The sequence below is a fragment of the Giraffa tippelskirchi genome, chromosome 9 (assembly GCF_054371585.1).
Source record: "Giraffa tippelskirchi isolate mGirTip1 chromosome 9, T2T-mGirTip1v1.2.pri, whole genome shotgun sequence".
NCBI lineage: Eukaryota > Metazoa > Chordata > Mammalia > Artiodactyla > Giraffidae > Giraffa > Giraffa tippelskirchi.
In genome coordinates, this window is record NC_137283.1 from 4,764,669 (window position 1) to 4,790,824 (window position 26,156).

Here is a 26,156-nt window from a genome sequence, read left to right on the forward strand (position 1 = left end):
TGCAGACAGTGTCCTCACCTAAAAATTGGGAGTCTGTTCTTTCCTTCCAAGGGAAAGAACACTTAATAGACAACTGATACATCTGTCATCTCCATGTTACAGAAGCAGACATTAAAGGCTCACTGTGGTCAAATAACTGTGTGCAATCAGAAGATATTATAGCTAGTGACCTACCTCATCCCAAAGCATGGACTCTTCATGACGTAGCTCTGCCATCAGTGTTACCTCGCAGATGGCTGCTGTGTAACAGGCATCAATCCAGGGTCCTGCAGGGAGGCAGCAAATGGGCACCCTGGAGCAGCAGCAGTAAAATGCTGAAGAATGTGCTTCTCCAATTTTAACATGCTTGTGACTCCTCTGTGCATCTAGTTAAAGTGAAGATTCTGGGGTGGATCTGAGAACCTAAATTTCTAATAATCTTGCAGGGAACAGCTATGCTGCTGGTCCACGGACCACACCATCCAATAAAATAGCCACTTAACACGTGTGGCTATTGGGTACTTTAAATGTAGCTTTCCTGAACGGAGACATGGTGTGCAGTAGGTATAAAATACATAGTGGATTTCAAAGATCTAATAAGAAGAAAAATAAAAAATATCTCATTCATATTTTAGATAGATTTTATGTTGAAATTACAGTGTGTTTTGGTTATACTGGATTAAGCAAGATATACTATGGAAAATTAAATTAATTTCACCTATTTCTTTTTAATTTTGAAATAGAAAATGCAAGATTGCATATATGGCTCACTTTATATTCTTATTGGCCAACGCTGGTCTAGATGCTTCATGTTCCTGCTAAGTTGCTTCAGTCCTGTCTGACTCTTTGCAACCCTACGGACTGTAGCCTGCCAGGCTCTTCTGTCCATGGGATTCTCCAGGCAAGAATACTGGAGTGGCCACTTGCCATGCCCTCCTCCAGGGTATCTTCCTGACACAGGGAGTGAACCTGTTTCTCTTAAATCTAGCTGCATTGGCAGGTGGGTTCTTTACCACTAGCACCACCTGGGAAGCCCTAGTTCAAGCCCTGAATCCTCACTCAGTAGCAGAAAGACTACAGGTCAATTAACGTGACTAAGTTCAGTTTTCCCTTGTAACGTGAGGGTAATAAAAGTGTTCACTTCCTAGGGTTGCTGTGATGATTAAATAAGAGAAAGAAAACGAAGTGCTTAACACATGGTAACTCTTTGAAGCCAAGCTATGGTGTTGGGATTTCAATAAGGACCACTAGACAAAAATCATCTGATGCCTCATGTTTTAAAAATATGCCAGGCATAGTCATCGGACACTTTAATAATTTTGTTGCCTACTGATTTAAAAGGGATGTTGTTCTTATGCATCACATAAACCAGGTCCTTCTCGTAATTTTCTAAATTCAGTAAAACTGATGAAGTTCCCAGTGAACCCAAACGCGGGAAGTCACGTTCAGTCATTGGTGTCAGATAGAGTTACTGAACCTACACTTGCAGGTCGGCTGATTGATGTCAGCTCTGCTTGCACAGAACTTTTTACCTACGTTTTACTGCAGGTCCCCAAACAATTTATATACCAAAAAAGAAAGAATCTCTCCTGAGCTCCATGCTTTCCCAGAACACACGGGGTCAGATAAGTTCTCCAGAAGTCCATTCACTGAGTGGGCAATTCGCTGAAAGCCAATCAGTGGAAAGGCCAATTCACCAAAAAACTGATTCATCACATTTGCTTATACCATTCAACTATTTTGTTGGGGTTCGTGGGTTTGATCGTGTCCTCATTACAGTGTTTTAAGGAACATTTAATTTGTTTTTGCCACAGTCCCCACTGTTCCAACTGAAGCCAAAGGCAAGAGAGGAAGAGGCTGAAGAAAGAGCGGAGAAAGGAAGCTTGAAAGGGGGAAGCTGGGAAGGGGGTAGCGGTGGTGGAGGAGACAGACTCCACAGAGGGTGAGGAGCGTGTGGTGACAAAACTATCGCTCGATCTCAGATAGGGAGCAGTCTTTTCAATGTATTTTTCAAGATAATTATCAGTCACACAAGTAGACAATGGCAATAGTTCTTGATATTCAAGAAAGTGGGCTTCCCAGGTGGTTCTAGTGGTAAAGAACCTGCCTGCCAATGCAAGAGACATAAGAGATGCAGGTTTGATCCCTGGGCGGGGAAGATCCCCTGGAGGAGGGCATAGCAACCCACTCTAGTATTCTTACCTGGAGAATCCCATGGACAGAGGAGCCTGGCGGGCTACAGTCCATGGGGTCACAAAGAGTTGGACATGACTGAAATGACAGCACGCACACACTCATTCAAGAAGGTACTCCAGAATGTGTATGTATTGACTATGTAAAGAATTCTTAACAGTAAAATCTCCCAATGCATAGTAATGATCCTTTTTTGAAAAAGTATAGTTGACTTTCAATGTCATGTTAGTTTCTGCTGTATGTATGCATGCATCTCCTGTGTTTTGGATTTCCTTCCCATGTGGGTCCCCACGGAGCACCCAGTAGAGTGCCCTGTGCCGTGTAGTAAGTTCTCATCAGTTCTCTGCTTTATGAGGTGAAAGAGAAAGTGTTAGTCACTCAGCTGTGTCCAACCCTTTGCAACTCCATGAACTGTAGACTGCCAGGCTCCTCCGTCCTTGGAATCCTCCAGGCAAGAATACTGGAGTGGGTAGTCATTCCCTTCTCCAGGGGATCTTCCTGACCCAGGGACCCAATAGTATCAATAGGGTATAGATGTCAATTCCAATCTCTCAATTCATCCCACCCTTCTTTCCCCCCTGGTATCCATACATTTGTTCTCTACATCTGTGTCCTCTATTCCTGCCTGCAAATCGGTTCACCTGCACCACTTTTCTAGATTCCACATATATGTGTTAATATACGATACTTGTTTTCGTCTTGCTGACTTACTTCACTCTGTATAAGTCTCCAGGTTCATCCACGTGTCCGCAAATGGCACAATTTTGTTCCTTTTTAAGGTAATAATACATTCTTATACTCAATTACTTATACTCACTTGTCTTTGGCAAAATGGTCATTCAGTAAATCAGCTTCTAGAATATATTTACTCTAGAAGTTATATATATACAACTGAATCATTGTGCTATACAACTGAAACTTACACAATATTGTAAATCAACTATATAAACTATAAATGTCATTAAAAACATTTTTAAAGAACTAATCTAAAAATATCAATTAATTAATCAATCAGCTTCTAGGAGCTGGTCTACTTGGAGATATGCAAAGAAAGCTGATGCTGGTTGAGTTAAGAGGGAGGTGCAAAAAACTGGAGAGGTTGCATATTATGGTTTCTGCTTTTGTGAGAAAAAGGTTTAGACAAACAATGATCAAAGATTATATACAATCTTTTACTTTACGAGCCCTGGCTATCGTGCAGGCTCTAAAGCAGCGTCAACAAATATTTGTGCCCAAGCCCAGCCCCCCCCACCTTCCCCCACTGCTCAGCCATTCTGCTCCTTGCTTACGTGCATGTGAGTAGAACCGGCAGAGACGTTCTGAGGTCAGCGCACTTTTTGGCGTGTGAATAACAGGAAATCTAATTGCCAACCTGAGTCTCCCCACTATATTATCACATATGAGTGAACACAGCTGTTCTTCCCCAAAAATAAATTGTAAAAGAAATATATACCACCATCTTAATGAGAGGGTGTGATGCACATACCGGGAGGACGTGCCTAGACACAGACTGAAGATCTTAGAGTAATTAAAGACTGCGTCAGGGACGAAAGTTGCTGAGCGAGCTGAAAGGAATTATGATGCTCTCCTGAGATCACGGGTGCCTTTCTCCCCTGAATCCACCTGTGTGGTCCTGGAGTCAGCTACACTCATCTCATGAGATGGGAACCTTAGATTGCCATAACCTGACTCATTTAAAATTTCCATCCTAGATTTGACCATTTCTCCTTGTCATCTTATTTGCGCAACATAGTTTCTAAATATAATTTGACATGGAACAATGGACTGGCTACAAATTGGGAAAGGAGATACATCAAGGCTGTCTATTGTAACCCTGCTTATTTAACTTATATGCTGCTGCTGCTAAGTCACTTCAGTCATGTCTGACTCTGTGCGACCCCATAGACGGCAGCCCACCAGGCTCCCCCGTCCCTGGGATTCTCCAGGTAAGAACACTGGAGTGGGTTGCCATTTCCTTCTCCAATGCATGAAAGTGAAACATGAAAGTGAAGTCATTCAGTCCTGTCTGACTTTGCAACCTGGTGGACTGCAGCCTACGAGGCTCCTCCATCCGTGGGATTTTCCAGGGAAGAGTACTGGAGCGGGGTGCCATTGCCTTCTCCGAACTTATATGCAGAGTGCATCATGTGAAATGCTAGGCTGGATGAAGCACAGGCTGGAATCAAGATTGCTGGGAGAAATATCAATAACCTCAGACATGCAGATGACACCATCCTTTTGGAAGAAAGTGAAGAGGAACTAAAGAGCCTCTTGATGAAAGTGAAAAAGGAGAGTGAAAAACTCAGCATTCAAAAAATTAAGATCATGGCATCTGGTCCCATCACGTCACAGCAAATAGATGGGGAAACAATGGAAACAGTGACAGACTTTATTTTTGGTGGCTCCAAAATCACTGCAGATGGTGACTGCAACCATGAAATTAAAAGACGCTCGCTCCTTAGAAGAAAGGCTATGACAAACCTAGACAGCATATTAAAAAGCAGAGATATTACTTTGCCAACTAAAGGTCCATCTAGTCAAAGCTATGGTTTTTCCAGAAATCATGTATGGATGTGAGAGTTGGACCACAAAAAAAGCTAAGCACTGAAGAATTGATGCTTTAGAACTGTGGTGTTGGAGAAGACTCTTAAGAGTCCCTTGGACTGCAAGAAGATCAAACCAATCAATCCTAAAGGAAATAAATCCTGAATATTCATTGGAAGGACTGATGCTGAAGCTGAAGCTCCAATCATTTGGCCACCTGATGCAAAGAACTGACTCATTGGAAAAGACCCTGATGCTGGAGGGTTGAATGCTGAAAGATTGAAGGCAGGAGGAAAAGGAGACGACAGAAGATGAGATGATTGGATGGCATTACTGACTCAATGGACATGAGTTTGAGCAAGCTCCGGGAGTTGGTGATGGAAGGGAAGCCTGGCGTGCTACAGTCCATGGGGTCACAAAGAGTCGGACATGACTGCGTGACTGAACTGATAATTTGACTTCTGTGAGTTACGAGTATCTGAGTCTCTTAACATCTCTTTCTATAAATTTTGCTTTATAATCATTCTTAGGATAATCATAGTTATCATTTTTGCTCCATCTTGCCTGCTATGTGTGTTTGTATGTATACATCATACCCTTAGATCTTTACAATGATGTTATGAGCAAGATATTTGGATTCTCATTTATAGAGGAAATAGTGAAAGTGTTAGTCTCTCAGTCACGTCCGACTCTTTGAGATCCCATGGGCTGTAGCCTGCCATGCTCCTCTGTCCATGGAATTCTCCAGGCAGGAATACTAGAGTGGGTAGCCATTCCCTTCCCCAGGGGACCTTCCCAAACCAGAGATTGAACCTGGGTTTCCTGCACTGCAGGCAGACTCTTTACCATCTGAGCCACCAGGGAAGCCCATAGAGGAAATAACCAGATCCCAAATATACAAGGAATGTGCTCAGCTCAGGAGACCTCAGCTGGACAAAAGCCGAAGAGTATCTTTGACTCCAAAATCTGTGGTGCTCAACCCTTGTGTGCTAGCATTTTCTGAGTCGAAGAGTCATGTCACTCTTGGGAAGGTATCTGAACCAGATTCTGAATTATGGAAAATCCACACTTTTTCAGGCAGTCTTTCCTGGGAGTGATGGAATAATGTTCATATCTGCACCAGCTATTTGCAACTTCCTGTTTTTCTTATGATTTGAAAGTCAAATTATTGGGTAATAATAACACTACACGTGTGCTTACTATTTTTCTCATATATATATATATTTAGATTACTGTAGTAGAAAAAGGGCATTGTTTTTTGTTCAAAGAATATCTAATAACATCTCACAGAGTCAGAGCACTTTTATTTAAACACATGAGATATGCAAACACAGTGACCTAGACTCAGGCTCCCCTGAGATGAATTCTTTGGGTTAGGAGCAGCTTTTGGCTGAGACAAGGCAGCACAGCCCGCTCACCACCAAAAATATAACAATGGCAGTGAGGCCAACCAAAGCCTGACTAAGGCAGGAGTCCAGCCAGTAATGAAAACCAGACATTCTAGAGCTGCTGGACATCAAGATGAAAGGCAAAGGCAAAAACAAAACAATACTAAGGTCAATGCAGAAATAGTCCTGTGATGAACACACTGGAACAACTTGAAAAAGTCTCATTCGAAAAAGCTTCCTTCTTTTCCTTTCTAATTTAAATCTTGCGCAATTTGTGAAACATCGAGCCAATTCTTGGATTCCTTGGATGAGAACAGCTTAGAAGGTAGTGAGGACAGATGAAGGGCTTTCCGCTTTCTCAGTGGAGAGAGAGTAGGAGGCTTGATGGCAGGAACCTTGATAGGTACATATGATAATTCTCAGAATATTGAGTTTATCAGAACATCCTGTTCTTTGGTAAAATAAGGCCTTCCTGACACTATTATTCCTGACCTTGGGAAAATATTTATGAGTGCGTGTACAAAAGGATGTGTTTTTGTGTTTGCATCTGTGAAATGAGAGCAGTGAATGATGCTCGGAAAGGGCTGGAACACAATTCACTGCTTGGGATGCTTCCAGGATTTTAAAAGGCTCAAGTCGGGATTCGAAGAGAACATGAGAATTTACCTTCACACCACTTAAGTCTTAACAAAAGAAGAACGACAATTAATATAGGGAAAAGGAGTTTTTTTTTCAGAACACAGGAAACTGAGTCAGAAAAAAATCCAGGCCTTGGATTCCAAGTTCCAATTTTGGCCTGAATGAGCTCAACGGGCAGTAAGAATCTATGAACACCAAACCTTCATGAAGGGAAGGTACGGATGGGATGAGCCGGGGCAGCCCTGTATAATTCAACCCACACCCCCCCGGTTCTTAAAGGTTCAAAAAAATGACACAGTAAAAATAGGAAAGCAAAATATCCACCAAGGTGGCGGTGTTAGTCACTCAGCCATGTCCGACTCTTTGCAACCTCACGGACTGTAGCCCACCAGGCTCATGGGATGCTCCAGGCAAGAATACTGGAGTGGGTTGCCATTCCCTTCTCCAAAGGATCTTCCCGACCCAGGGATCGAACCCGCGTCTCCTGCATTGCAGGCAGATTCTTTACCGTATGAGCTACAGGGAAGTCCATATCCACCAAAGAACCAAACAAACACGGAACAAAACCCTGTAAGGGCACGGTTCTAAACACAGCAGGATCAAACAGCCTTCAGGACTGTTTTCCAGCAGGAAATGAAGACACAAGTCCACAAAGCAGGGAACAGGTCTGAGACCTACAAGATCAGATCGGTAAGAGCATCAGTGAGATGTGATCCTCACTGGATATACACCATGACTCTAATGGGATTCCTTGGAATTAGAAAGGGGAAGCTGAATTTTAGTGTACATCCAGTAGCATAAACCACAAACGGATGCTAAAAAATAAAGACTCTCACCTCATGCCATTTGAAGATGCTCAGGTCAATGGAAAAGCGGCACTGCTTTATCGTTCTTCTTCACAGTTCAATTTCTTGAAATAGACTGATTTTTGTGCTAAGTCAGTTGTGTCATTCATGACCACCCTACCTATTTGGTAAGCAGAGTAGCTTCCATCTGTTGGTGGTATGTGAGGGTATCTGGCTTCTCTCCCCTACTGTCATGACCAGGTTGCAATGAAAACCAGTCTACAACCAAGTGTTCTGGCACAAACAATATGTATTACCAAGCAGGTATGATAACTGTTTGTAAAGGAGCGAGTCAGCTCATGAAGGGCCAGCTCTCAGTGCTCTGACAGTAACTCCAGGAAAGGTCCACTCGGTCCACTGGGGACAAAGTCAACGAGGTTGTACGGGCAGTAATGAGGCTGCAAAGAACCCTAGGAATCTGTACCTGTAACAGGGATCATTGTATTTCCTGTCTGTCTGCTTTCTATTTACCTTTACCTACATAACACCTGCCTATATTTATAAATATAGATAGATGATAGATATGTATGTGTAATCTATATATGTATGTATTTATTTGCTATTATCTGAATATTTGTGTCCCTACAAAATTCAGAACCCCCAAAGGTAGGTTTAGGTCACTGTAACAAAATACCGCAGACTAGGCAGCTTATAAACAACAGAAATTTATTGCTCACAGTTCTGGAGGCCAGGAGTCTGAGAGCAGGGGGCCAGCTTGGTCAGGTGAGGGCCCTTTATCCAAGTCACAGACTGTCTGAATCCTCGGCGGTGGGAGAGGTTAGGATACCCTGTGAGGTCTCCTGAGCATTAATCCCATTCATGACGGCTTCATCCTCATGACTTAATCATCTCCCAAACGTCTCACCTACTGATACCATCGTCTTTGGGAGGCAGGAATTTTGTGGGGACACAAATATTCAGATCATAGCAAATACACACACACACACACACACACACACACACATAATGGGCTTCCCCAGTGGCTCAGAAGGTAAAGAATCCACCTGTAATGCAGGAGACATGGACTCAATCCCTGGGTTTGGAGGATCCCCTAGAGAAGGGAATGGCAACACACTCCAGTATTCTTGCCTGGAGAATCCCATGGACAGAGGAGCCTGGCGGGGTACAGGCCATGAGGTCGCAAAGAGTGAGACGTGACTGAGTAACACACACACATATAACATATCATATAATCAGAATGAATACTTCAGTGTTTTTAACTGTATATAATTATATCTGGATAAAAAATTACAAACAACATACCTAGTAAAGCCTCTGGAGAGCTTAGAAGTTACCACTTTATTAAGGAAGAAAATGTACATTCGGTATCTTGAAAGTAATACAGTAATTCCTCTGTGTTAATAAGCAGTTCCAAAGTGCCAGGCACTATGCTAGGGATTTGCTTTATGTAATAATTCAGTAATTCTCTCAACAACCTTTTGAAGCTGGAATGGTCATCATTCCCATTTTATCAGTGGTGAAACTGGTGCCAGAGGGTGCATATTCTGACCAATGTCAGCCTGGCTGCAATTTCTGGGACCTTTGGGCCATTATCTGAGTTCTGCATGACAACTGTTTTACCAAAAGCAAGAGGAGGGAACTGTTAGCTGAGGGAAGGTTATTAAAAAGTCGACCAAGAGAAGAAGCAAAGGGCAAAGACAGAAAAAAATGGTATTGATCTCCTGAGCCGGAGCCTTATAAAAGGCTTTCTCCTCCACGAAGAGCAAGAATTTAATTGCTGTCAAACCAAGCTGAAATTATGAAACAGACCCTTTGTTTTTCTTGCATTCTAATAACTTCTCATGCCAATTTCAGATTGCTAGAGTATTTTTTATAATTATTATTTGCAAGAAAGTCAATTCTGATAGGAGATGAGTTTCAATTCTTAAGGTTGTAGGGCACTTGTAGTATCTTCAGCTAATTGGGTCACCATTATTTCCCTCTGCTCATTTAGAATTCCACTTTTACTCTTTCCCAAGATGTTTTAAAAACAACAACAAAATCTAAAATCCCTAGATAGTCTTATAATTCAGTTCATAAAAATAAAATCAAGGGAGATTCACCTTTTTTTTTTCACAAAGTGGGACAATTTTTTAAAGATAGAACACAGGAAGATATCCAAATAAAGGAAGAATCTCATCATTTTTAAAGTCTCATTTCATATTTACTAAACTGGCTTCACTTTGAATGACACAAGAAACTAAACACTGTTTAGAGCAGACTTGGCGTGTTCAGTCCTGTGTAAGCCTGTGGCAATATTAGCTATATAACTAGGTCCCCAACTACTCCAGGAAGAAATTATAACTAGGATATTGTATATGCATGCTCAGTCTTCAGTCATGTCCAACCATTTGCTACCGCACAGACTGTAACCCACCAGTCTCCTCTGTCTATGGGATTTCCCAGGCAAGAATACTGGAGTGGGTTGCCAGACCTCGTCCAAAGCATCTTCCTGACCCAGGAATGGAACCCACGTCTCTTGCACTGGCAGGTGGATTCTTTACCACTGAGCCATCTGGGAAGCCCAGCTAGGATATTACAGTGGCACACACATTTCTCATGGCTTTAAAGAGACATTTTCACAGGTTCTGAATGTTCTGGCAAGGCTGCAGTAAGGATGATTGTTCTTCTCTGCCTTTCTCTGCCTTTTCTTCCTCCTCAGTCCCTGTCACGTACATACAAATCAAGTGTTCACACATCCCCCTATACATATGAACCGAACTGCATGTCCACAGGGACAGCTGAGCAGTTTAAGAAGCTCTGCCGGCCCCCTCTGTGTGCTGTGCTGAACGGACACTTTATTCCTGCAGGTGGCTGCTTGTCAATGCAATTAGGCCCTGCTCTCCCCGGGAGGGATCACGTACACCACACGCTGGTATTAATACTAGTAACTTTCCACCTGCAAAAAAGTGGGAAGCTCATGCCGAAAGAAGTGAGATGTGTGGCCAGGTGCCCAGGCCATGTGGCTGATGCTATTTTGTGCAGAGAAGTATTCAAGCCTCAGTCCATGATGTTTTGGTGGAGGTGGATCATCCTGGGCCCATTAGCAAAGCTTTTTCTCAACAGCCAGAAAAACCCCTGTTCCTCCTTGTGTGGTCCTGCCAAAGAAATGTGTCTGCAGTTTAGTGGAAGGAACATGGGCTTCGGAGTAAGAGACCTGCACTCTTATCATAGCTTGAAGGTGTTAGCCCACCAAAGAGTAGCAAGTCAGGATTTCAACATGGATTGCTTGAAGCTAGTCCTACCTGTTCTTTCTTAAAATATATATATATATATATATCTCCTTATTGTCTTTCCTCCATTCTTTCAAGTTTCTTGTTCCAGAATTTCTATTAGGCATATTTTGGATCTTCCCAGTCCACCCACCTTGTCTTTTTTAATTTTTTTTTGGCTGTGCTGGGTCTTCATTGTGGTGCACACAGGCTTTTCTAGTTGTGGCACGTGGGCTTAGTTACCCCATGGCATGGATGATCTTAGTTCCCCGACCAGGGTTTGAACCTGAGTCCCCTGCCTTGGAAGGTGGATTCTAACCACTGAACTGCCAGGGAAGTCCCCATGCTTTCTATTTGAATGTTAACTCAGGATCTAGGACCCACAATGAGATGAATGAACATCATATCCCAGGAAACTAATAATGGAGGCCTTGGCCAATTTCAATTAACCTTTTAGAAAATACAGGTTTAAAAAAGGCAGGTTATGTTATTTTGAACTAACATCTTAGAAGACCTTTCTGGGATTAGGATGGACCCTGAGACTTCATTCTCAGGTGCCACGTTATACTCAGCTATCTAGAGACTCGTGACGTGTGAGAGTTCATGCTTTCACAAGACACAGTTGGAAAATCAAAACTGGACTAAAAACCACTGAAAGATTAATCTCAGATGATTCCTAATGTGAATCAGATAAATAAAAAATCAGGTAGCTTTCAGCTATAAGAGCTTATAGCATCACAGCCAGAGGGTAGGAGGGGGCTCTGGTGATGATGAGGAGCCCCGGAGGAGGACAGACAACAAAGGGAGTCACTTGAGTCCACACCCAAGGAACATGAGCATCCTGGAAGACAAATGAGAAGCCTACAGATTGGCCAGAGCAAATTTCAGATATACCTACAGTAGAACAGGAGGCATCACATGCTTTGTTAAGGCAGGAGAGGAGCATATTTAAGACTTCCATCTCTTCACAGTGACACTATTTACAGTAGCCAAGTCATGGAAGCCACCTACTAAACAGATGAATGAATAAAGAAGATGTGCTCCATATATGCAATGAAATATTACTCAGCCATAAAAAGGATGAAATCTTATGTCTGCAGGACCATGGGTGGAATTGGAGGGCATTATGCTAAGTGAGACTAGTCAGAGAAAGACAAATACTGCATAGTATCACTTATATGTAGAATCTAAAAACTACAAGGAATTAGTACATATAATAGAAAAGAAGCAGACTCACGGATACAGAGAACAAACCAGTGGTTACTAGTGGGGAGAAGGAAGTGGGTGAGGGGCAAGACAGGAGTGGGCTCTGGGAGGTACAAACACTTGGCTGTAAGACAGACTTAAGGATGTATTTTACAACACGGGGACTGTAGCCAATATTTTGTCATACCTGCAAATGGAAAGGAACCTTTAAGAATTGTATACAAATATTTTTTTAGAAAAGAATTCAGTCTCCAGAATTAGCCAGCATTTTAATCCTTATTGCATCACCTACTGACCATGACTTTTGCAAATTATCTGATCCCTTGAAGCTTCAAATGGACATATTAAAGGTATCTCCTTTGCAGGTTGGTTGTGAAGGTTAAATGGGAAAATCTATGCAAAGCAACTGGAAGATAGTAGGTGCTCACTTAGTTAGCTCTGCATATTAGATCTTGGGCATCACTGTCATCCGTGCTCTGATCTATATAACCTGGCTTATAAATACACCCCCAAAGCAGTGTTCTAACCTGTTCCAATACAAGAAAAATATGATGAAACATCTATGAAAAAGGAAGCAGGAGCTCTTAGCCCAGCCAATGTCAGTACTTGTTTCTCTAAACAAGTTTATTCATCTCTTATCCTCTTTCTACTTATCCTGAAGGCTCATCTCAACTCCACTTGACCTCAATAAAGCTCCAATTCCCCAAATCAGAGAATTAATTCCTCCTTGTTTTAAATTCCCAAAATTCACTGTATGACTCACTTGTTGCCATTAGTTCTTTCTGTTTGGTACCCTGGTTAATTGCATGACCCTCTCACTAGCTAACTTAGCAAATTCTCGAGGACTCACTGCTGATTCCAAACAGAGCTTCTTGTTTTCAGCTTAGCAAACAATTGTACTATTGCCTATTTAATTAACATTGACAGCAGAAAATATTTTCATGGACAATAAGACACTGAACACACACACTAATTGTGGTTCACCAACTTTGTCCCAAAAGTAAAAATGTACACATAGGGACTTCCCTGGCAGTCCAGTGGTTAAGATTTTGCCTTCTAATGCAGGGGGCGCAGGTTTGATTCCTGGTCAGAGAGCTAAGATCCCACATGTGTCGCAGCCAGAAAACCAAAACATAAAACAGAAGGAATATTGTAACAAATTCAATGAAGACTTTAAAAACAGTCCACATAAAAAGAAATCTTTAAAAAAAAAAATGTACACATAGCCTCACTATACAGTGGAATTTTTGGAAAGAAACAATACATGATTCTAATCAGTGAAAGACCCAGAGCCACCTCCACCCTCTCCACAATTTGGCAGCCTTCATTAGCCTCACAGAAAAGATAGAGGAAGGAAGAGAGACCCATAGTCCTGCGTATGCAGCTGTATTATTGAGAGGAAATGCCTACAGCTCTTTGTTATAATGAAAGGGAAAAATGGGAAGCCCCCTGAAAGCCTGAGAAAGACAGCTGAAACACAGAGTTCAAGACAAATTTCCTTACTATATATACAAATATATATATAAAACTTCTTTCTCATAAGGGTCATCGCCACAAACCAGTGGACTTAAGCGTAGGATGCCTTCATACAAGTAATTCCTGTACAGAGATAATTTTTAATTAAACTGCATTTAACTGCCCGTTAAAGTTTTTCATCAAAACCCTGCACACCTCAACCAATACCAACAAATTCCCAGGCTATTTAAAACAATTGGTCTCCAGCATTGCAGGCAGATTCTTTACCATTTGAGCCACCTGGGAAACCTCCAACGTAGGGGAAGTTCTTGGAAAATTGTTCAAAGTCTGTCTCTCTCTTTCACTCACTCACACACACGCATACACACATATATACACTATTTTGAGTGCACAGAATGTTTCAAAATGTACCACCCATTTTGAATAAAAATAGCCTTTTTTCCTGCTATGTAAGAGGAATTTAGACGGTTTTTTAAGTCAGGGTTTGGGTCCAGAAAGGCTTTCCTTTTTAGTCTCAAGAAACACAATAATCCATTCCTATAAGAGAGAAAAATGTGTTTTCCCCAAATATGTTGCACAGAAAAGATAAGACGACTTCTCCCCAGAGGGATGGGAAGAACAAACAGTGCTGTCAGCGCAGGAAGGCTGCTGCAGAGGTGGCCACATTCCCCTGCCACCCTGATTAGAGAAAGCCAGGAAGCAGGCTGTTTACTTGGGAACCACCATGAGAACCACCGCGCTGCAGTCCTCACCCAAGGGGGAGGGGGAGAAACGACCTCATCTGGCATCTGGGATTCCAGCCCGGCGTCCTTCTCCATCTCCTGAAGCATGGCCTGCTCCTGAGTCTGAGCCCACAACGCCAAGGTATCAGCCGTCACGTCTGTCCTGGCCAGGACACAGCGGGGAAGTGGGCCAGAGGTACCCGACAAGGGTCTAGGACAGGAAGGAAAATCACAAAACTCTTAATTCAGAAGGTTGCTGCTGTTCAGTCGCTAAGTTGTGTGTGACTCTCTGTGACCCCATGGACTGCCCCACACCAGGCTCCCCTGTGCTTAACCATCTCCCAGAGCTTTTGCTCAAACTCATGTCCATTGAATCTGTGTTGCCATCCAACCATCTCATCCTCTGTTGCTTCCTGCCCTCAATCTTTCCCGGCATCAGGGTCTTTTCCAGTGAGTCAGCTCTTTACATCAGGTGGCCAAAGGATTGGAGCTTCAGCATCAGTCCTTCCAGTGACTAGGGTCGATGTCCTTTAGGATTGATTGGTTTGCAGTCCAAGGGAGCGTCAGACTGTCTCTAGGGAAAACGAGGTTGAATTGATCCTCTGTGTGGCAGGTTGGAGCCATGTCAATTTAGCTGAGCAGGAACTGTGTTTATCAGGATTCCCTCCATTGAATAATTCCAGCTTAGCCTGGGCCACAAGAAACATAAACGGTGGGATCTGGAAGTCAGGCATAAATCATACTCTTCTCAAACGCTGAAGGGCAGTGTGGGCACCCGGGCAGGCACCGCACCCCATCGTAGCTCACCTGTGTGACGGCTGCTCTGGCCTCACCTGGCGGATGTGGGCGGGGCCCGGTACTCTGCTCCTCCCTTCAGGTCCCAGCTCCCAGACCAGGTGCAGGCTCAGTGACCCCATGAAGCAACGCTTTCTCCTGCAGGCCACTCACATCACTGAAGCTGAAAGCTTCCAGCCCTGGATCTGCTTGTCTCTCTTCTCCCCCACCTCACATCTATCTTTCTTTCTTTGATTGCCTGCCCTGCTGCTGACTTCAGGCTCAGCACCCGAGTCAGAGACAACATTCATACATAAACTTCTTAACTGCCTCCCTTCGTTGTGAGTGGTCAAATTTTGGTGAAAAAAAAGCAATTTATTCTATATCACTCTTGGACTTTCCTGGTGGCTCAGCAGTAAAGAGTCTGCCTGGAATGCAGGAGGTGTGGGTACAGTCCCTGGGTTGGGAAGATCCCCTGGAGAAGGGAATGGCAACCTACTCTAGTATTCTTGCCTGGAGAATCCCTTGTACGAGGAGCCTGATGTGCTTGCAAAAGAGTTAGACTTGACTTAGCAACTAAAAGACAATAAATACCACTCCTAGTGGTTCTGTTTCATTGGTCAAACCTCACCTGATCCCATCTAAACTCTGGAAGACAGTCTGTCCATGTCTTCGGGGCTGGGTTGACTTGGTTATTAACCAGATGGTTTGACATAGGCCAGTCGGGGCTCTTAAGATTTCTGATAAAATAAGTCATGAAAATATAACTGTAGAATTGAAAAATGAGACAGGAACAGATGGCAATGAACAATACCCATTCTAAAGCAGTGAAAATGACAGCTGTAAACTTTAAGAATTCTGAATTAGAGGCCATTTCAAGAAATGTATGCTCTTTTTATATGTGTAGACCCATATACAGATATATATACATATATAAGTGTGTATATACATATATAAATATTATAAAAGTATAAATATATATATATATATATAGAGAGAGAGAGTTAAGACAACATATTACCCAGCAGACATCTCCATGGGACTCATTTCTGTAAGCAAATATGAATCAATAAGCTGCCAAAGCAATGTTAAAATGTGAATCCTTAATCCAGGCTGGTTTGGAGAAAATAACATTGCTTTGTAAGTCTGAGAAATAAAAATGATTGGTTATAGAGTCTTCTATATTACTTCTTCATACTCTATCTCATTTCCAAAAATATTTGAGGCAGCTTGTGATATATGTACACCAAAAAAATAAGCTGATGATGAAAATGGAGCAAAGGAAAACTATAAATATAAAACAGAGCAAATTTGAAATGAATTCAGAAATGTATACAAATTCAAAAGAATCCATACAACTAATTCCTGTGCAGCTGAGTATAAGATGTATCCACAGTGTGGCCCAGAGACCTGAAAAGTGAAGGCAGTATTGGACTAAATGAATCAAGATTTAATATCCTGTGTATGGAAACTGATAATTTAATTTTGCTCTATACTAATCAGGTCTTTCCTACAAGGTTTATTCAATTTATGGTTCCAGGTCCTAAAAGATTTAGAGAACAGGTTCAGTTAAGACTAAGAAATAGTCAGAGGCGGGGGGTAGAAACTTGGAAATAATGCCTTGGGAAGAACGGTTACAGGAGCCGAACGGTTTTAACCTAAAAGAAGGAAGATTTTATGAGACAGAATAATTGTGCTCAGTGTAGAGGACTCCTCGGTGGAATAGGGCAAAACTGAATGTATTACCTGGGGATAAACGTAAGGTCAGAGTAAGGATAAAGAAGATAAATGTAAGCTGAATGCAGGATTCACATTTACACAAACATAAACATGAAATCAAAGGCTATAAGCAAGTAAGATTCCTCCTTGCTGGGATATCTATCAGAGGAGAGGCAAACCCCAAGTGTGAGCCTGAAAAAAGATGTCAGCTGTCACTTCCTGTCTTGAGCCACATTGTAAATGCCACCCCAGCACTGGGGTACACACTTTTTCCAAAAGCCATAGGCCAAGTGCTTGCAATTTAAGAGACAGAACAAAGCCCTGGTGGACTTCCCTGCTGGTTCAGGGGCTAAGACTCTGAGCTCCGACTGCAGGTAGACTGGGTTCAATTCCTGGTCAGGGATTGAGGTCCCATATGCCACAGCTAAGAGTGTGTATGCTGCAAGGAAGACCCTGCATGCCACAACTAACACCCAGCACAGCCAAATACATACATAAATAAAAATAAAAAAAAAATTTTAAAGCATTGGCCATAGTTTGAGTGGCCTTCTCAAACTAAAAAAAAACAACAAAAAAAAAAACGGAACCCTAAATGTGAACAGCTGAGAGCTTTGTTCTTTTTCCTGGGGAACTGGCAAGAGAAAAATGGCCACACCTGAGACACACCTGTTAGTGACACCCTCCCCAATTCTCCTTAGTCATTTCTCACACACTTTAGAATGTTTCCAATGCATGCTCCCTGCGGTAGACTACAGGCCAGAGGTTGGATGGCCCATGGTGCCAGCCCACAGGCTTAACCCTATATGGAATTTAAAGTTTTAAAATTAGTTTCCAACATTTAAAAGTAAGGAAAATTCATACGGAATTTGAGATTGGCAACTAGTCTTGAAGAACAGAAAGATCAGCTTTCAGGAGTCTAGAAATGTCTTAGAACATTGCTGTAATTTATCAACAGGGCAAATCTGTCTTGTGAAGGACTGTTGTTACAATACTGCTTAAAGTATTTAGGTGTGCCCAATGTTCACTGTAGCACTGTTTACAACAGACAAGACACGGAAGCAGCTCAAATGTCTATCAACAGAGGAATGGATAAAGAAGATGAGGTACGTGTATACAGTGGAATATTATTCAGCCATTCAGTTCAGTTCAGTTCAGTTCAGTCGCTCAGTCATGTCCGACTCTTTGCGACCCCATGAATTGCAGCACGCCAGGCCTCTCTGTCCATCACCAACTCCCGGAGTCTACCCAAATCCATGTCCATTGAGTTGGTGATGCCATCCAACCATCTCATCCTCTGTCATCCCCTTCTCCTCCCGCCCCCAATCCTACCCAGCATTAGGGTCTTTTCCAATGAGTCAACCCTTTGCATGAGGTGGCCAAAGTATTGGAGTTTCAGCTTCAACATCAGACCTTCCAATGAACACCCAGGATTGATCTCTTTTAGGATGGATTGATTGGATCTCCTTGCAGTCCAAGGGACTCTCAAGAGTCTTCTCCAACACCACAGTTCAAAAGCATCAATTCTGCGGTGCTCAGCTTTCTTCACCGTCCAACTCTCACATCCATACATGACCACTGGAAAAACCATAGCCTTGACTAGACGGACTTTTGTTGGCAAAGTAATGTCTCTGCTTTTAAATATGCTATCTAGGTTGGCCATAACCTTCCTTCCAAGGAGTAAGCGTCTTTTAATTTAATTCAGCCATTAAAATTTTAATTTAATTCAGCCATTAAAAAGAATGAAATAATGCCATTTGCAGCAACATGGATGGACCTAAAGATTTTCATGCTGAGGGAAGTAAGTCAGACAGAGAAAGAGAAATATCATGCCATATCCCTTATATTCATAATCTAAAAAGAAATGATACAAATAAACTTATTTACAAACAGACTCACAGACTTCGAGAAATAACTTACGGTTGCCAGGGGGTGGGTGAAGAATAGGGGGAAGGAATAGTTAGGGAGTTTGGGATCGACATGTACACACTGCTACATTTAAAATGGATAACCACCAAGGACCTGCTGAATAGCACAGAGAACTCTGCTCGATGTTATGTGGCAGCCTGGATGCGAGGGGAGTTTAGGAGAGAATGGATACATGTACATGCATGGCTGAGTCCCTTTGTTGTCCATCTGAAACTATCTCAACATTGTTAACTGGCTATACTTCAGTATAAAATTAAAAAAAAAAAAAATTTCAAGAATAGGAAGATCTGGGACTCCTGAGCCCACTTTCCTGCTTGGCATTGTCAGTCCTGAAGCTGGATTCAATCTCCCTTCTTTAGATGCAGCCTGGCCCCAGCTGGCACCTTTCCTATCTGGTTCTTGCGTTTACATGGCCTGACTAGCCCCAGTTGAATACAGAATCGCTGCCGTGTATTTTGAGCACACCAAATGGTAGACGTTTTTACTTTTATTTTGTTGGACTGGTAAGTTTTTAGTGTTTGTGTATCTTCTTAAGAACGTCTTAGCAGGGTTCTGCAGAGAACAGAGCCCGAGGCAAGGATTAAGTGCTTTGTTTGGGAAGTCCAAACCTTGGGCAAGAAGAGGACAGAAAAAGGAAAGAGAGAGGAAATCAAAGGAAGCCACTTCTGGGAGCTGGGGAACATTTCTGGGTATGGCAAACCACTTAACAGGTGCAAACACTCAGCCAGGTGGGATGCAGCAGATGATTTTGTACCTGAAACTGTTACCATGGTAACTGTGTTACCTCCCTTCTACCTTTTCCGACTTGTCCAAGTTTGCATCATTGGAAATTGAGCTCTCTACACTTCTGGACTATATGACCTTTTCCTCTGGCAGCCTTTATGATGCCAGACTCATGCCCCAAGGTATGACGTGAAGTGAAAGTCACTCAGTCGTATCCAACTCTTTGTGATCCCATGGACTGTAACCCGCCAGACTCCTCTGTCCATGGGATTCTCCAGGCCAGAATACTGGAGTGGGTAGCCATTCCCTTCTCCAGGGGATCTTCCCAGCCCAGGGACTGAACCTAGGTCTCCTGCATTGCAGACAGATTCTTTACTGGCTGAGCTACAGTTCTATCCATTTCTAAAAACTAGAGGAGGAGATGGAAACTTCAGGTATGTGGCTGCTGAGGCAGGCTGTGCGGTGGCAGCCGAGGGCGGTGGGAGAGGTGCTTGGCCCCAGGCGGTGGGACTCTGGTCTGAATGGAATTCCAGCCAACTGACAAAAAAGTAAGTGAATCAGGACTTCCCTGGTGGGCCTGTGGTTAAGCATCTGCCATGAAATGCAGGGGACATGGGTTCAATCCCTGGTCAGGAACTATACCCCACATGCCTCTGGGCAACACGGCCTGCACACCACAATTAAAGTCCATGAGCCTCAAGGAGAGATCTTACATGAAGCAACAAAGATTCTGTGTGCTGCGACTAAGGCCCTATGCAGCCAAACAAATTAAAATGTTAAAAGCAAGTGAATCTTATTAGTATGAGGTTGAGGGGGGTCTCATACCACCTGTGTTTTGTAGAGCAATAAGCTATAAATGACTTTACATTTTTAAATGGTTGAAAAAAAAAATCAAAGGAAGACACACTTCATGATGCATATCAATTATATGAAATTCCCATATCAGGTCCATAAATAAAGCTTTATGGAGGCACAGCCATGCTCCTTCATTCACGTATCGCAGGCATGTAGATGGCAGACACCACATGGCCTGCAAAGCATAAAATACCTACCATCAGGCCCTTCACAGAGAATGTTGGTCAACCTCTGGTCTAAGAAAGCCACTTCAGTGTCTTTGAGTCAAGAAGCAGAACTAAACATTCTCACCAAAATGCACTAGGACTGTAATGACTCAAAACTGATGCTAAAAGTGACTACAACTGACACAGCCCACTTCTGCCCTCATAATTGTAAATAAAACTGTGCTCTGTGAGCAATCGGAAGAGGCTTCATGCATTTAATGCCCTGTGTTCTACTTACAGAATTACCTACAAAATGACAAAATAACTTTTATGGCTTTAACCCCAATAGCAATATAGTAATTCTTTTCTCAGATGAAAATAATCCCAGAGCTTTATCCTTATACATGCAACAGGGCCAGAAAGAGAACTAATATTATTTGTCTATTATGTTTCTGATTCAAGCCACATCGTTTTTGAATTTTAAAATGCTACATGGAAAAAAATGTAAAAATCGTGTATGCACAGAGAAACCTCAGCCCTGAGCAACCTTCTGCGTGCCCCAGGGGTATGTTTACTGTGGGTATCATTTGACCAGAGTTGAAGGCTCTCCAAATGGGCTTCCCAGGTGGCGCTAGTGGTAAAGAACCTTCCTGCCAATGCAGAAGAAGTAAGAGACGTGGCTTCTATCCCCGGGTTAGAAAGATCCCCCGGAGGAGGGCATGGCAACCCATTCTAGTATTCTTGCCTGGAGAATCCCATGGACAGAGGAGCCTGGCGGGCTATGGTCCCTAGGGTTGCAAAGCGCTGGACAGGACTGCAGCGACACAGCACGCATGTTGTCTAGCATAAAGGCTCACAGTGGGCCAGGTGGAACCATACACGCTCACGCTAACGATAGGCCTGATTCTGCTGACAGCTGGAGCCGAGAAGCAATCTGTGGGACTGCCTATATTAAGAACTCCGTACAGAGAAAGAGTCTGAGCATTTCGAGGAGATCTTTTCTTTGGGCATGAAGTTCTGTTTATTCACTCGCTCAGAAGGCATTCTCTGAGAGTCTAACAGTACTAGGTGCGAGGTGAGATATGCAGGACACAGGGCCTGCCCTGACACTCAGGACCCCATCAGCCAACACCCGGCCCCTGGGGCCTGGCCGCTGTCCGCTCTTCGTTCCCTCCCAGAATAGCCTGCTCTGGGGACCTGGGCTCCCAGGGGAACAGCATCCAACTGTTCTTGGCTCCACTTCCCAGGGCCAGCCGGGCTTTTCACGGCAGCTGGAGAGCATGCCAGCCTCTCCTGGCATGTGTGCCTCTGAGCCAAGCGTGAGCAGTGCCTGTTTTTCCAGGAGAGGACCCAGCTCGGGTCCAGGACAGCAGGACCCCTGCTCTGCACAGCAATGGTGGCACTTCTCTGCTTCTCAGCTGCTGACCTACTCTGTGAGAACCAAGTACTACCCTGATCTGTCTCAAAGTGGATCTCCCTTTGTTGTCTTACAAGACCTCAGAATCCGAAGCTGGAATTTGAGTCCTTTCTGATATGACTGTCTAGGCATGGGGAGGGGTCTCTGAAACATCCAAGTGATAACACTCTGTGTATATGATAAATGTTCTCAACAGTGCCTCCTAAGAACTGTGTGTTAGCTGCTCAATTGTGTCCAATTCTTTGCAAGCCCATGGACTTATGGACTGTAGCCTGCCAGGCTCCTCTGTCCATGAGATTCTCCAAGCAAGAATATTGCAGTGGGTAGTCATTCCCTTCTCCAGGGGATCTTCCCAACCTAGAGTTCAAACCCGGGTCTCCTGCATTGCTGGCAGATTCTTTCCCAATAGTGCTTTTTATTTTTTTTAATTTAAAAATATTTTTTAAGTGGTTCTCTATGAGGCAGCATGGTGTAGTAGAACTCATGTAAGTGTTCTTAGATTATTTCCCACCTTTTGGCCATTAAACTTGAATCCTTATTGTCACAGCTCTGCTCCAAAGGTACAGGAAAGCTGTATTCCTGGGTGATCTGGGGTAAGAATTCTGTCATTTGAATATCATTCAAAATTCTGAATTCTTATCTTCTTTTAAGAATTTAGAAAAGGATATGGTCATAACATTTTAGAATGCTATGGAGACAATAAAAAGATCAGTGGTTGCCAGGGGTTAGGGAGAAAGGAAGGATGAAGAGGCAGAGCCCAGAGGCGTTTTGGGGCAGGGAAGAAATCTGCACAATACCATCATGGTAGAGATGTCATCTTCATTTGCTCAGAAACACAGACTGTTCAGCACCAAGAGGGGATGTGACAGGGCAGGGACCCTGAGAGGGGGCAGAACCTCCACTGTACCAAGAGCAGGAGAGAAGAGGTCTCAGGCAGGAGCCAGTCCGTGTTGGGAGCAAGGCTCCAGCTTCAAGGCAGCACAGGGTACCCTCCAGAGAGTCTGGAACTGCACACTAGAAGCTGTGACAACAAGACTGGGGTAAAACAGGAGGGTCCCTGACCCCACAGGACAGATGGGCAGGCTGCTGTGGGTCCGGAGAGCATCTTTATGTGAATTAGCACCAGGCATCCCCTTGGCAGACAGCCCTGCATCAAGGGCTGTGACTTGGCACCAGCTGGTGGATTGGATTTCTGCCCCGCCCGCTCTGCCAGCCCGGCACCTTTGTATAGGACTCAAATTGTAAGCTCACACAGTGACCCCGAGGATGAGAGCTGCACCAGAGGGAGAGTGATGGCCAAGGTCTGCCTTAATCCTCCCACTCTGTGAAACTGAGTTGGCCCCTGGGGGCTGGGGCTGTCTCAGCAGGTGGGGTCTTGCAGAGCTTGGAGGCAGGCAGCCAGGGCTCTCATTACGTGTTCTGGGCTCCAGAACAATCCTTTAATCCCACCAACAATCCCTGCAAAGAGAAACACTCATTCTCCTTTTATTTAATTAGAGGACTGTTGTCTCTTGAGCAGGCTGCCTGATTTATGAACACCTATTGTTCAAAATGTAATTGCATATTCAGCCCTGCTCAATGGGAATGGGACCATGTGGGCTTGTAGTGCTTGCTTTACATTTTTAAAATCTTTTGCTTAAGTGTATAGAATTCATTTCATTCTGATGCATTCAATCAAGGCATTCCAAGAGGCACTGTGTGATTATGTGTTATTTTGGATTGTCGTTAAGACTCACCGGGGAGACTGTGCCAAGCCATACAGAACGTGGCCAGGCTAACTGTAAAGCCTTGGCATTTGGAATAATAACCAGGTTAAGGCTGAATCGCAGAGGTACCCATAACCCCTGTGAAAAGAGATCCATTTTACATGAATGAAAGACTGAATCATACTGTCAAGCATGTAGGACCACACAGCAGCAATCATATGCCCCCCACCCCCCAAACTAGACAACTGATGTTCTCTAGATACTCAGATACATTTTAGAGAAAATGTTGCAGGTTTGGGGAAAACTATACAGACATTGCCATGGGGCTAGATCATTTCATGGGTCTTCTCTGTGGCTTCAGGGGGTGGAGCTATGACAGGCAGGCCTGGGGAGCGGAGATGGAAGCCGTAGTCATGGTTGATGTTCCATGCCACCCATCTCTCTCCCCCAAACTCTGATTTCTACCCCCATACATCATTAACCCCCACTCCCCCACCCTTCAGCACCTTACGGAAGGGAGCACCTTACTCACTCTTCGCCACATGTTCCCAGGCTGTCCCACTTCCTCGCCTTTGCCCATATTGCTTTTTCTGCCTCATCTCAGTTCCCAAGGAAACTAAGAGTAACAAAAATACCAAATAGCCTAAAACTTATTTACAGTTGTAATGCTGCATTTAATAGACATGAAGAAAGAGTGCTGGCCACACCCTAATAAGATCATCTCAGAGAACCAAGCATTTCTCCCTGGCAGTCATCAACAGATACCTACACGGCATCTGTTATGTAGCAGGCATTGTTCTAAGCTCTAGAGACAGGGCAGTAAATCAAAACCAAAACTCTTTCATTTATGAAGGATCTTAAATACATCTACTGATTTATTCTGAGAAATGAATTGGGTTTCCCATCATAACACTAAAACTACATGAAATTACACAATTGTACAATTAACCTGAAATCACTCAATTAATAGGTGGAAACCATTAGCAGTTGGCATTCTGTTTATGTCTTTTTTTTTTCTTTTTTTAGAGAAGAGAGTTTGTAGGACATTCCTCACAGTTCTAGTGGAAGGGGTAACTTTGTTTCCCACTGTCTGTACGATCAGTTCAGTTCAGTCACTCAGTTGGGTCACTCTTTGCGACCCCATGGACTGCAACATGCCAGGCTTCCCTGTCCATCACCAACTCCCGGAGCTTGCTATTTTTAATTTAAAAAACTGAGTTTTAGAATATTTTTGACCACTCAATTTTTTTTAAAGTTTCCTTGTTAGTCTTTCAACAAAGCACACACACACACAGAAAAGTACACAAAACATAGCTGTACAGTTCAGGGAATGACACAGTGAATCCCTCAAAGCAAACATCTGTGTCACTGAAACCCCGGTGCTGGGAGGGGTTGGGCTGGGGGCAGTGCCCTGTGGGTTCCTGGGAACGGAAGCCTGTTTTTTTTCCTGTTCCTTGTAGGGAAGATTCCAGCCTCAGTGACCTTCCTTGAGTTTCAAAGGGCAGACTCAAACAATTGCTCATCAAGGGAGAAGCAGCCAAGAAACCACCTGAGGCAAGACTCAGTTCAGTTGCTCAGTTGTGTCCGACTCTTTGCGACCCCATGGACTGCAGCATGTCAGGCTCTCCTGTCCATCACCAAATCCAGAGCTTGCTCAAACTCATGTCCACTGAGTCGGTGATACCATCCAATCATCTCATCCTCTGTCGTCCCCTTCTCCTCCTGCCTTCAATCTTTCCCAGCATCAAGGTCTTTTCCAGTGAGTCAGTTCTTCACATCAGGTGGCCCAAGTATTGGGGTTTCAGATTCAGCATCAGTCCTTCCAATGAATATTCAGGACTAATTTCCTTTAGGATGGACTGACTGGATCTCCTTGCAGTCCAAGGGACTCTCAAGAGTCTTCTCCAACACCACAGTTCAAAAGCATCAGTTCTTCTGTGCTCAGCTTTCTTTATGGTCCAATTCTCACATCCATACATGACTACTAGAACAACCATAGCTTTGACTAGACGGACCTTTGTTGACAAAGTAACATCTCTGCTTTTTAATATGCTGTGTAGGTTGGTGATAGCTTTTCTTCCAAGGAGGCAAGACTAAAGGGACAGAGAAGCTCATAAAGATCAGGAGAGACTGCCTGAGACACGGCACACACCCTCATCTTGTCAGCAACCTCACCACTGAGACGTTCCTATGAAACTCCTCAGCAAGTCCACCCGGGTTGGAATACACAGTTGCTGGAGGTGGGAGCTGCTTGCCTGGCAAACCAATAAAGCTATCCTTTTCTATTTCACCCAAAATTCTGTTTCTGAGATTCGATCCAGCACCGGTGCAGAGAAGCCGAGTTTTTGGTAACGTTAACACCACCCAGATCTAGAAAGACACTGTGACATACACCCCCAAAGTACTGCATATGCATTCATCAGTCAACACACCTGCCCTTCTCCCCACGGATCGCCATGACTCTAACTTCTAGTACCCTTGTTCAGCTTTACTTACTTTCTGAACTTCATATAAATGGAATTAAAAAATCTGTATTCTTTCCCATCTGGCTTTCTTTCACCAAACTTGGTGTTTGAGATATTCACACATCACTGTACAGTATGAACATACCGCAACTGACTTACCTATTTCACTCTTCGTGAAATCTTCATCTTCACCCCAACACTGATCATACAGAATTAATTCC

The 26,156-nt window shown here is 43.5% G+C and overlaps 1 protein-coding gene and 1 long non-coding RNA gene across 2 annotated transcripts in view; one reads left to right on the plus strand and one right to left on the minus strand.

Moving 5' to 3' along the window:
* The window catches only part of LOC145520811 (uncharacterized), a 28,950-nt gene extending 6,577 nt beyond the window's left edge, over nucleotides 1-22,373 (minus strand). The window contains exons 1-3 of the mRNA XM_081528277.1: nucleotides 22,276-22,373; nucleotides 14,235-14,415; nucleotides 175-266 (exon numbers count right to left, since the gene is read on the minus strand). Coding sequence (XP_081384403.1) covers nucleotides 222-266; nucleotides 14,235-14,415; nucleotides 22,276-22,373 — 324 coding nt within the window. The 3' untranslated portion in view covers nucleotides 175-221. The remainder of the gene's footprint in view (nucleotides 1-174; nucleotides 267-14,234; nucleotides 14,416-22,275) is intronic.
* A 58-nt stretch (nucleotides 22,374-22,431) lies between these two features.
* Nucleotides 22,432-25,767, plus strand: LOC145520515 (uncharacterized). Its single transcript, XR_014064534.1, has 2 exons — nucleotides 22,432-22,568; nucleotides 25,531-25,767. It is a non-coding gene; the product is annotated as an uncharacterized LOC145520515 (long non-coding RNA).
* The last annotated feature ends 389 nt before the right edge of the window (nucleotides 25,768-26,156 follow it).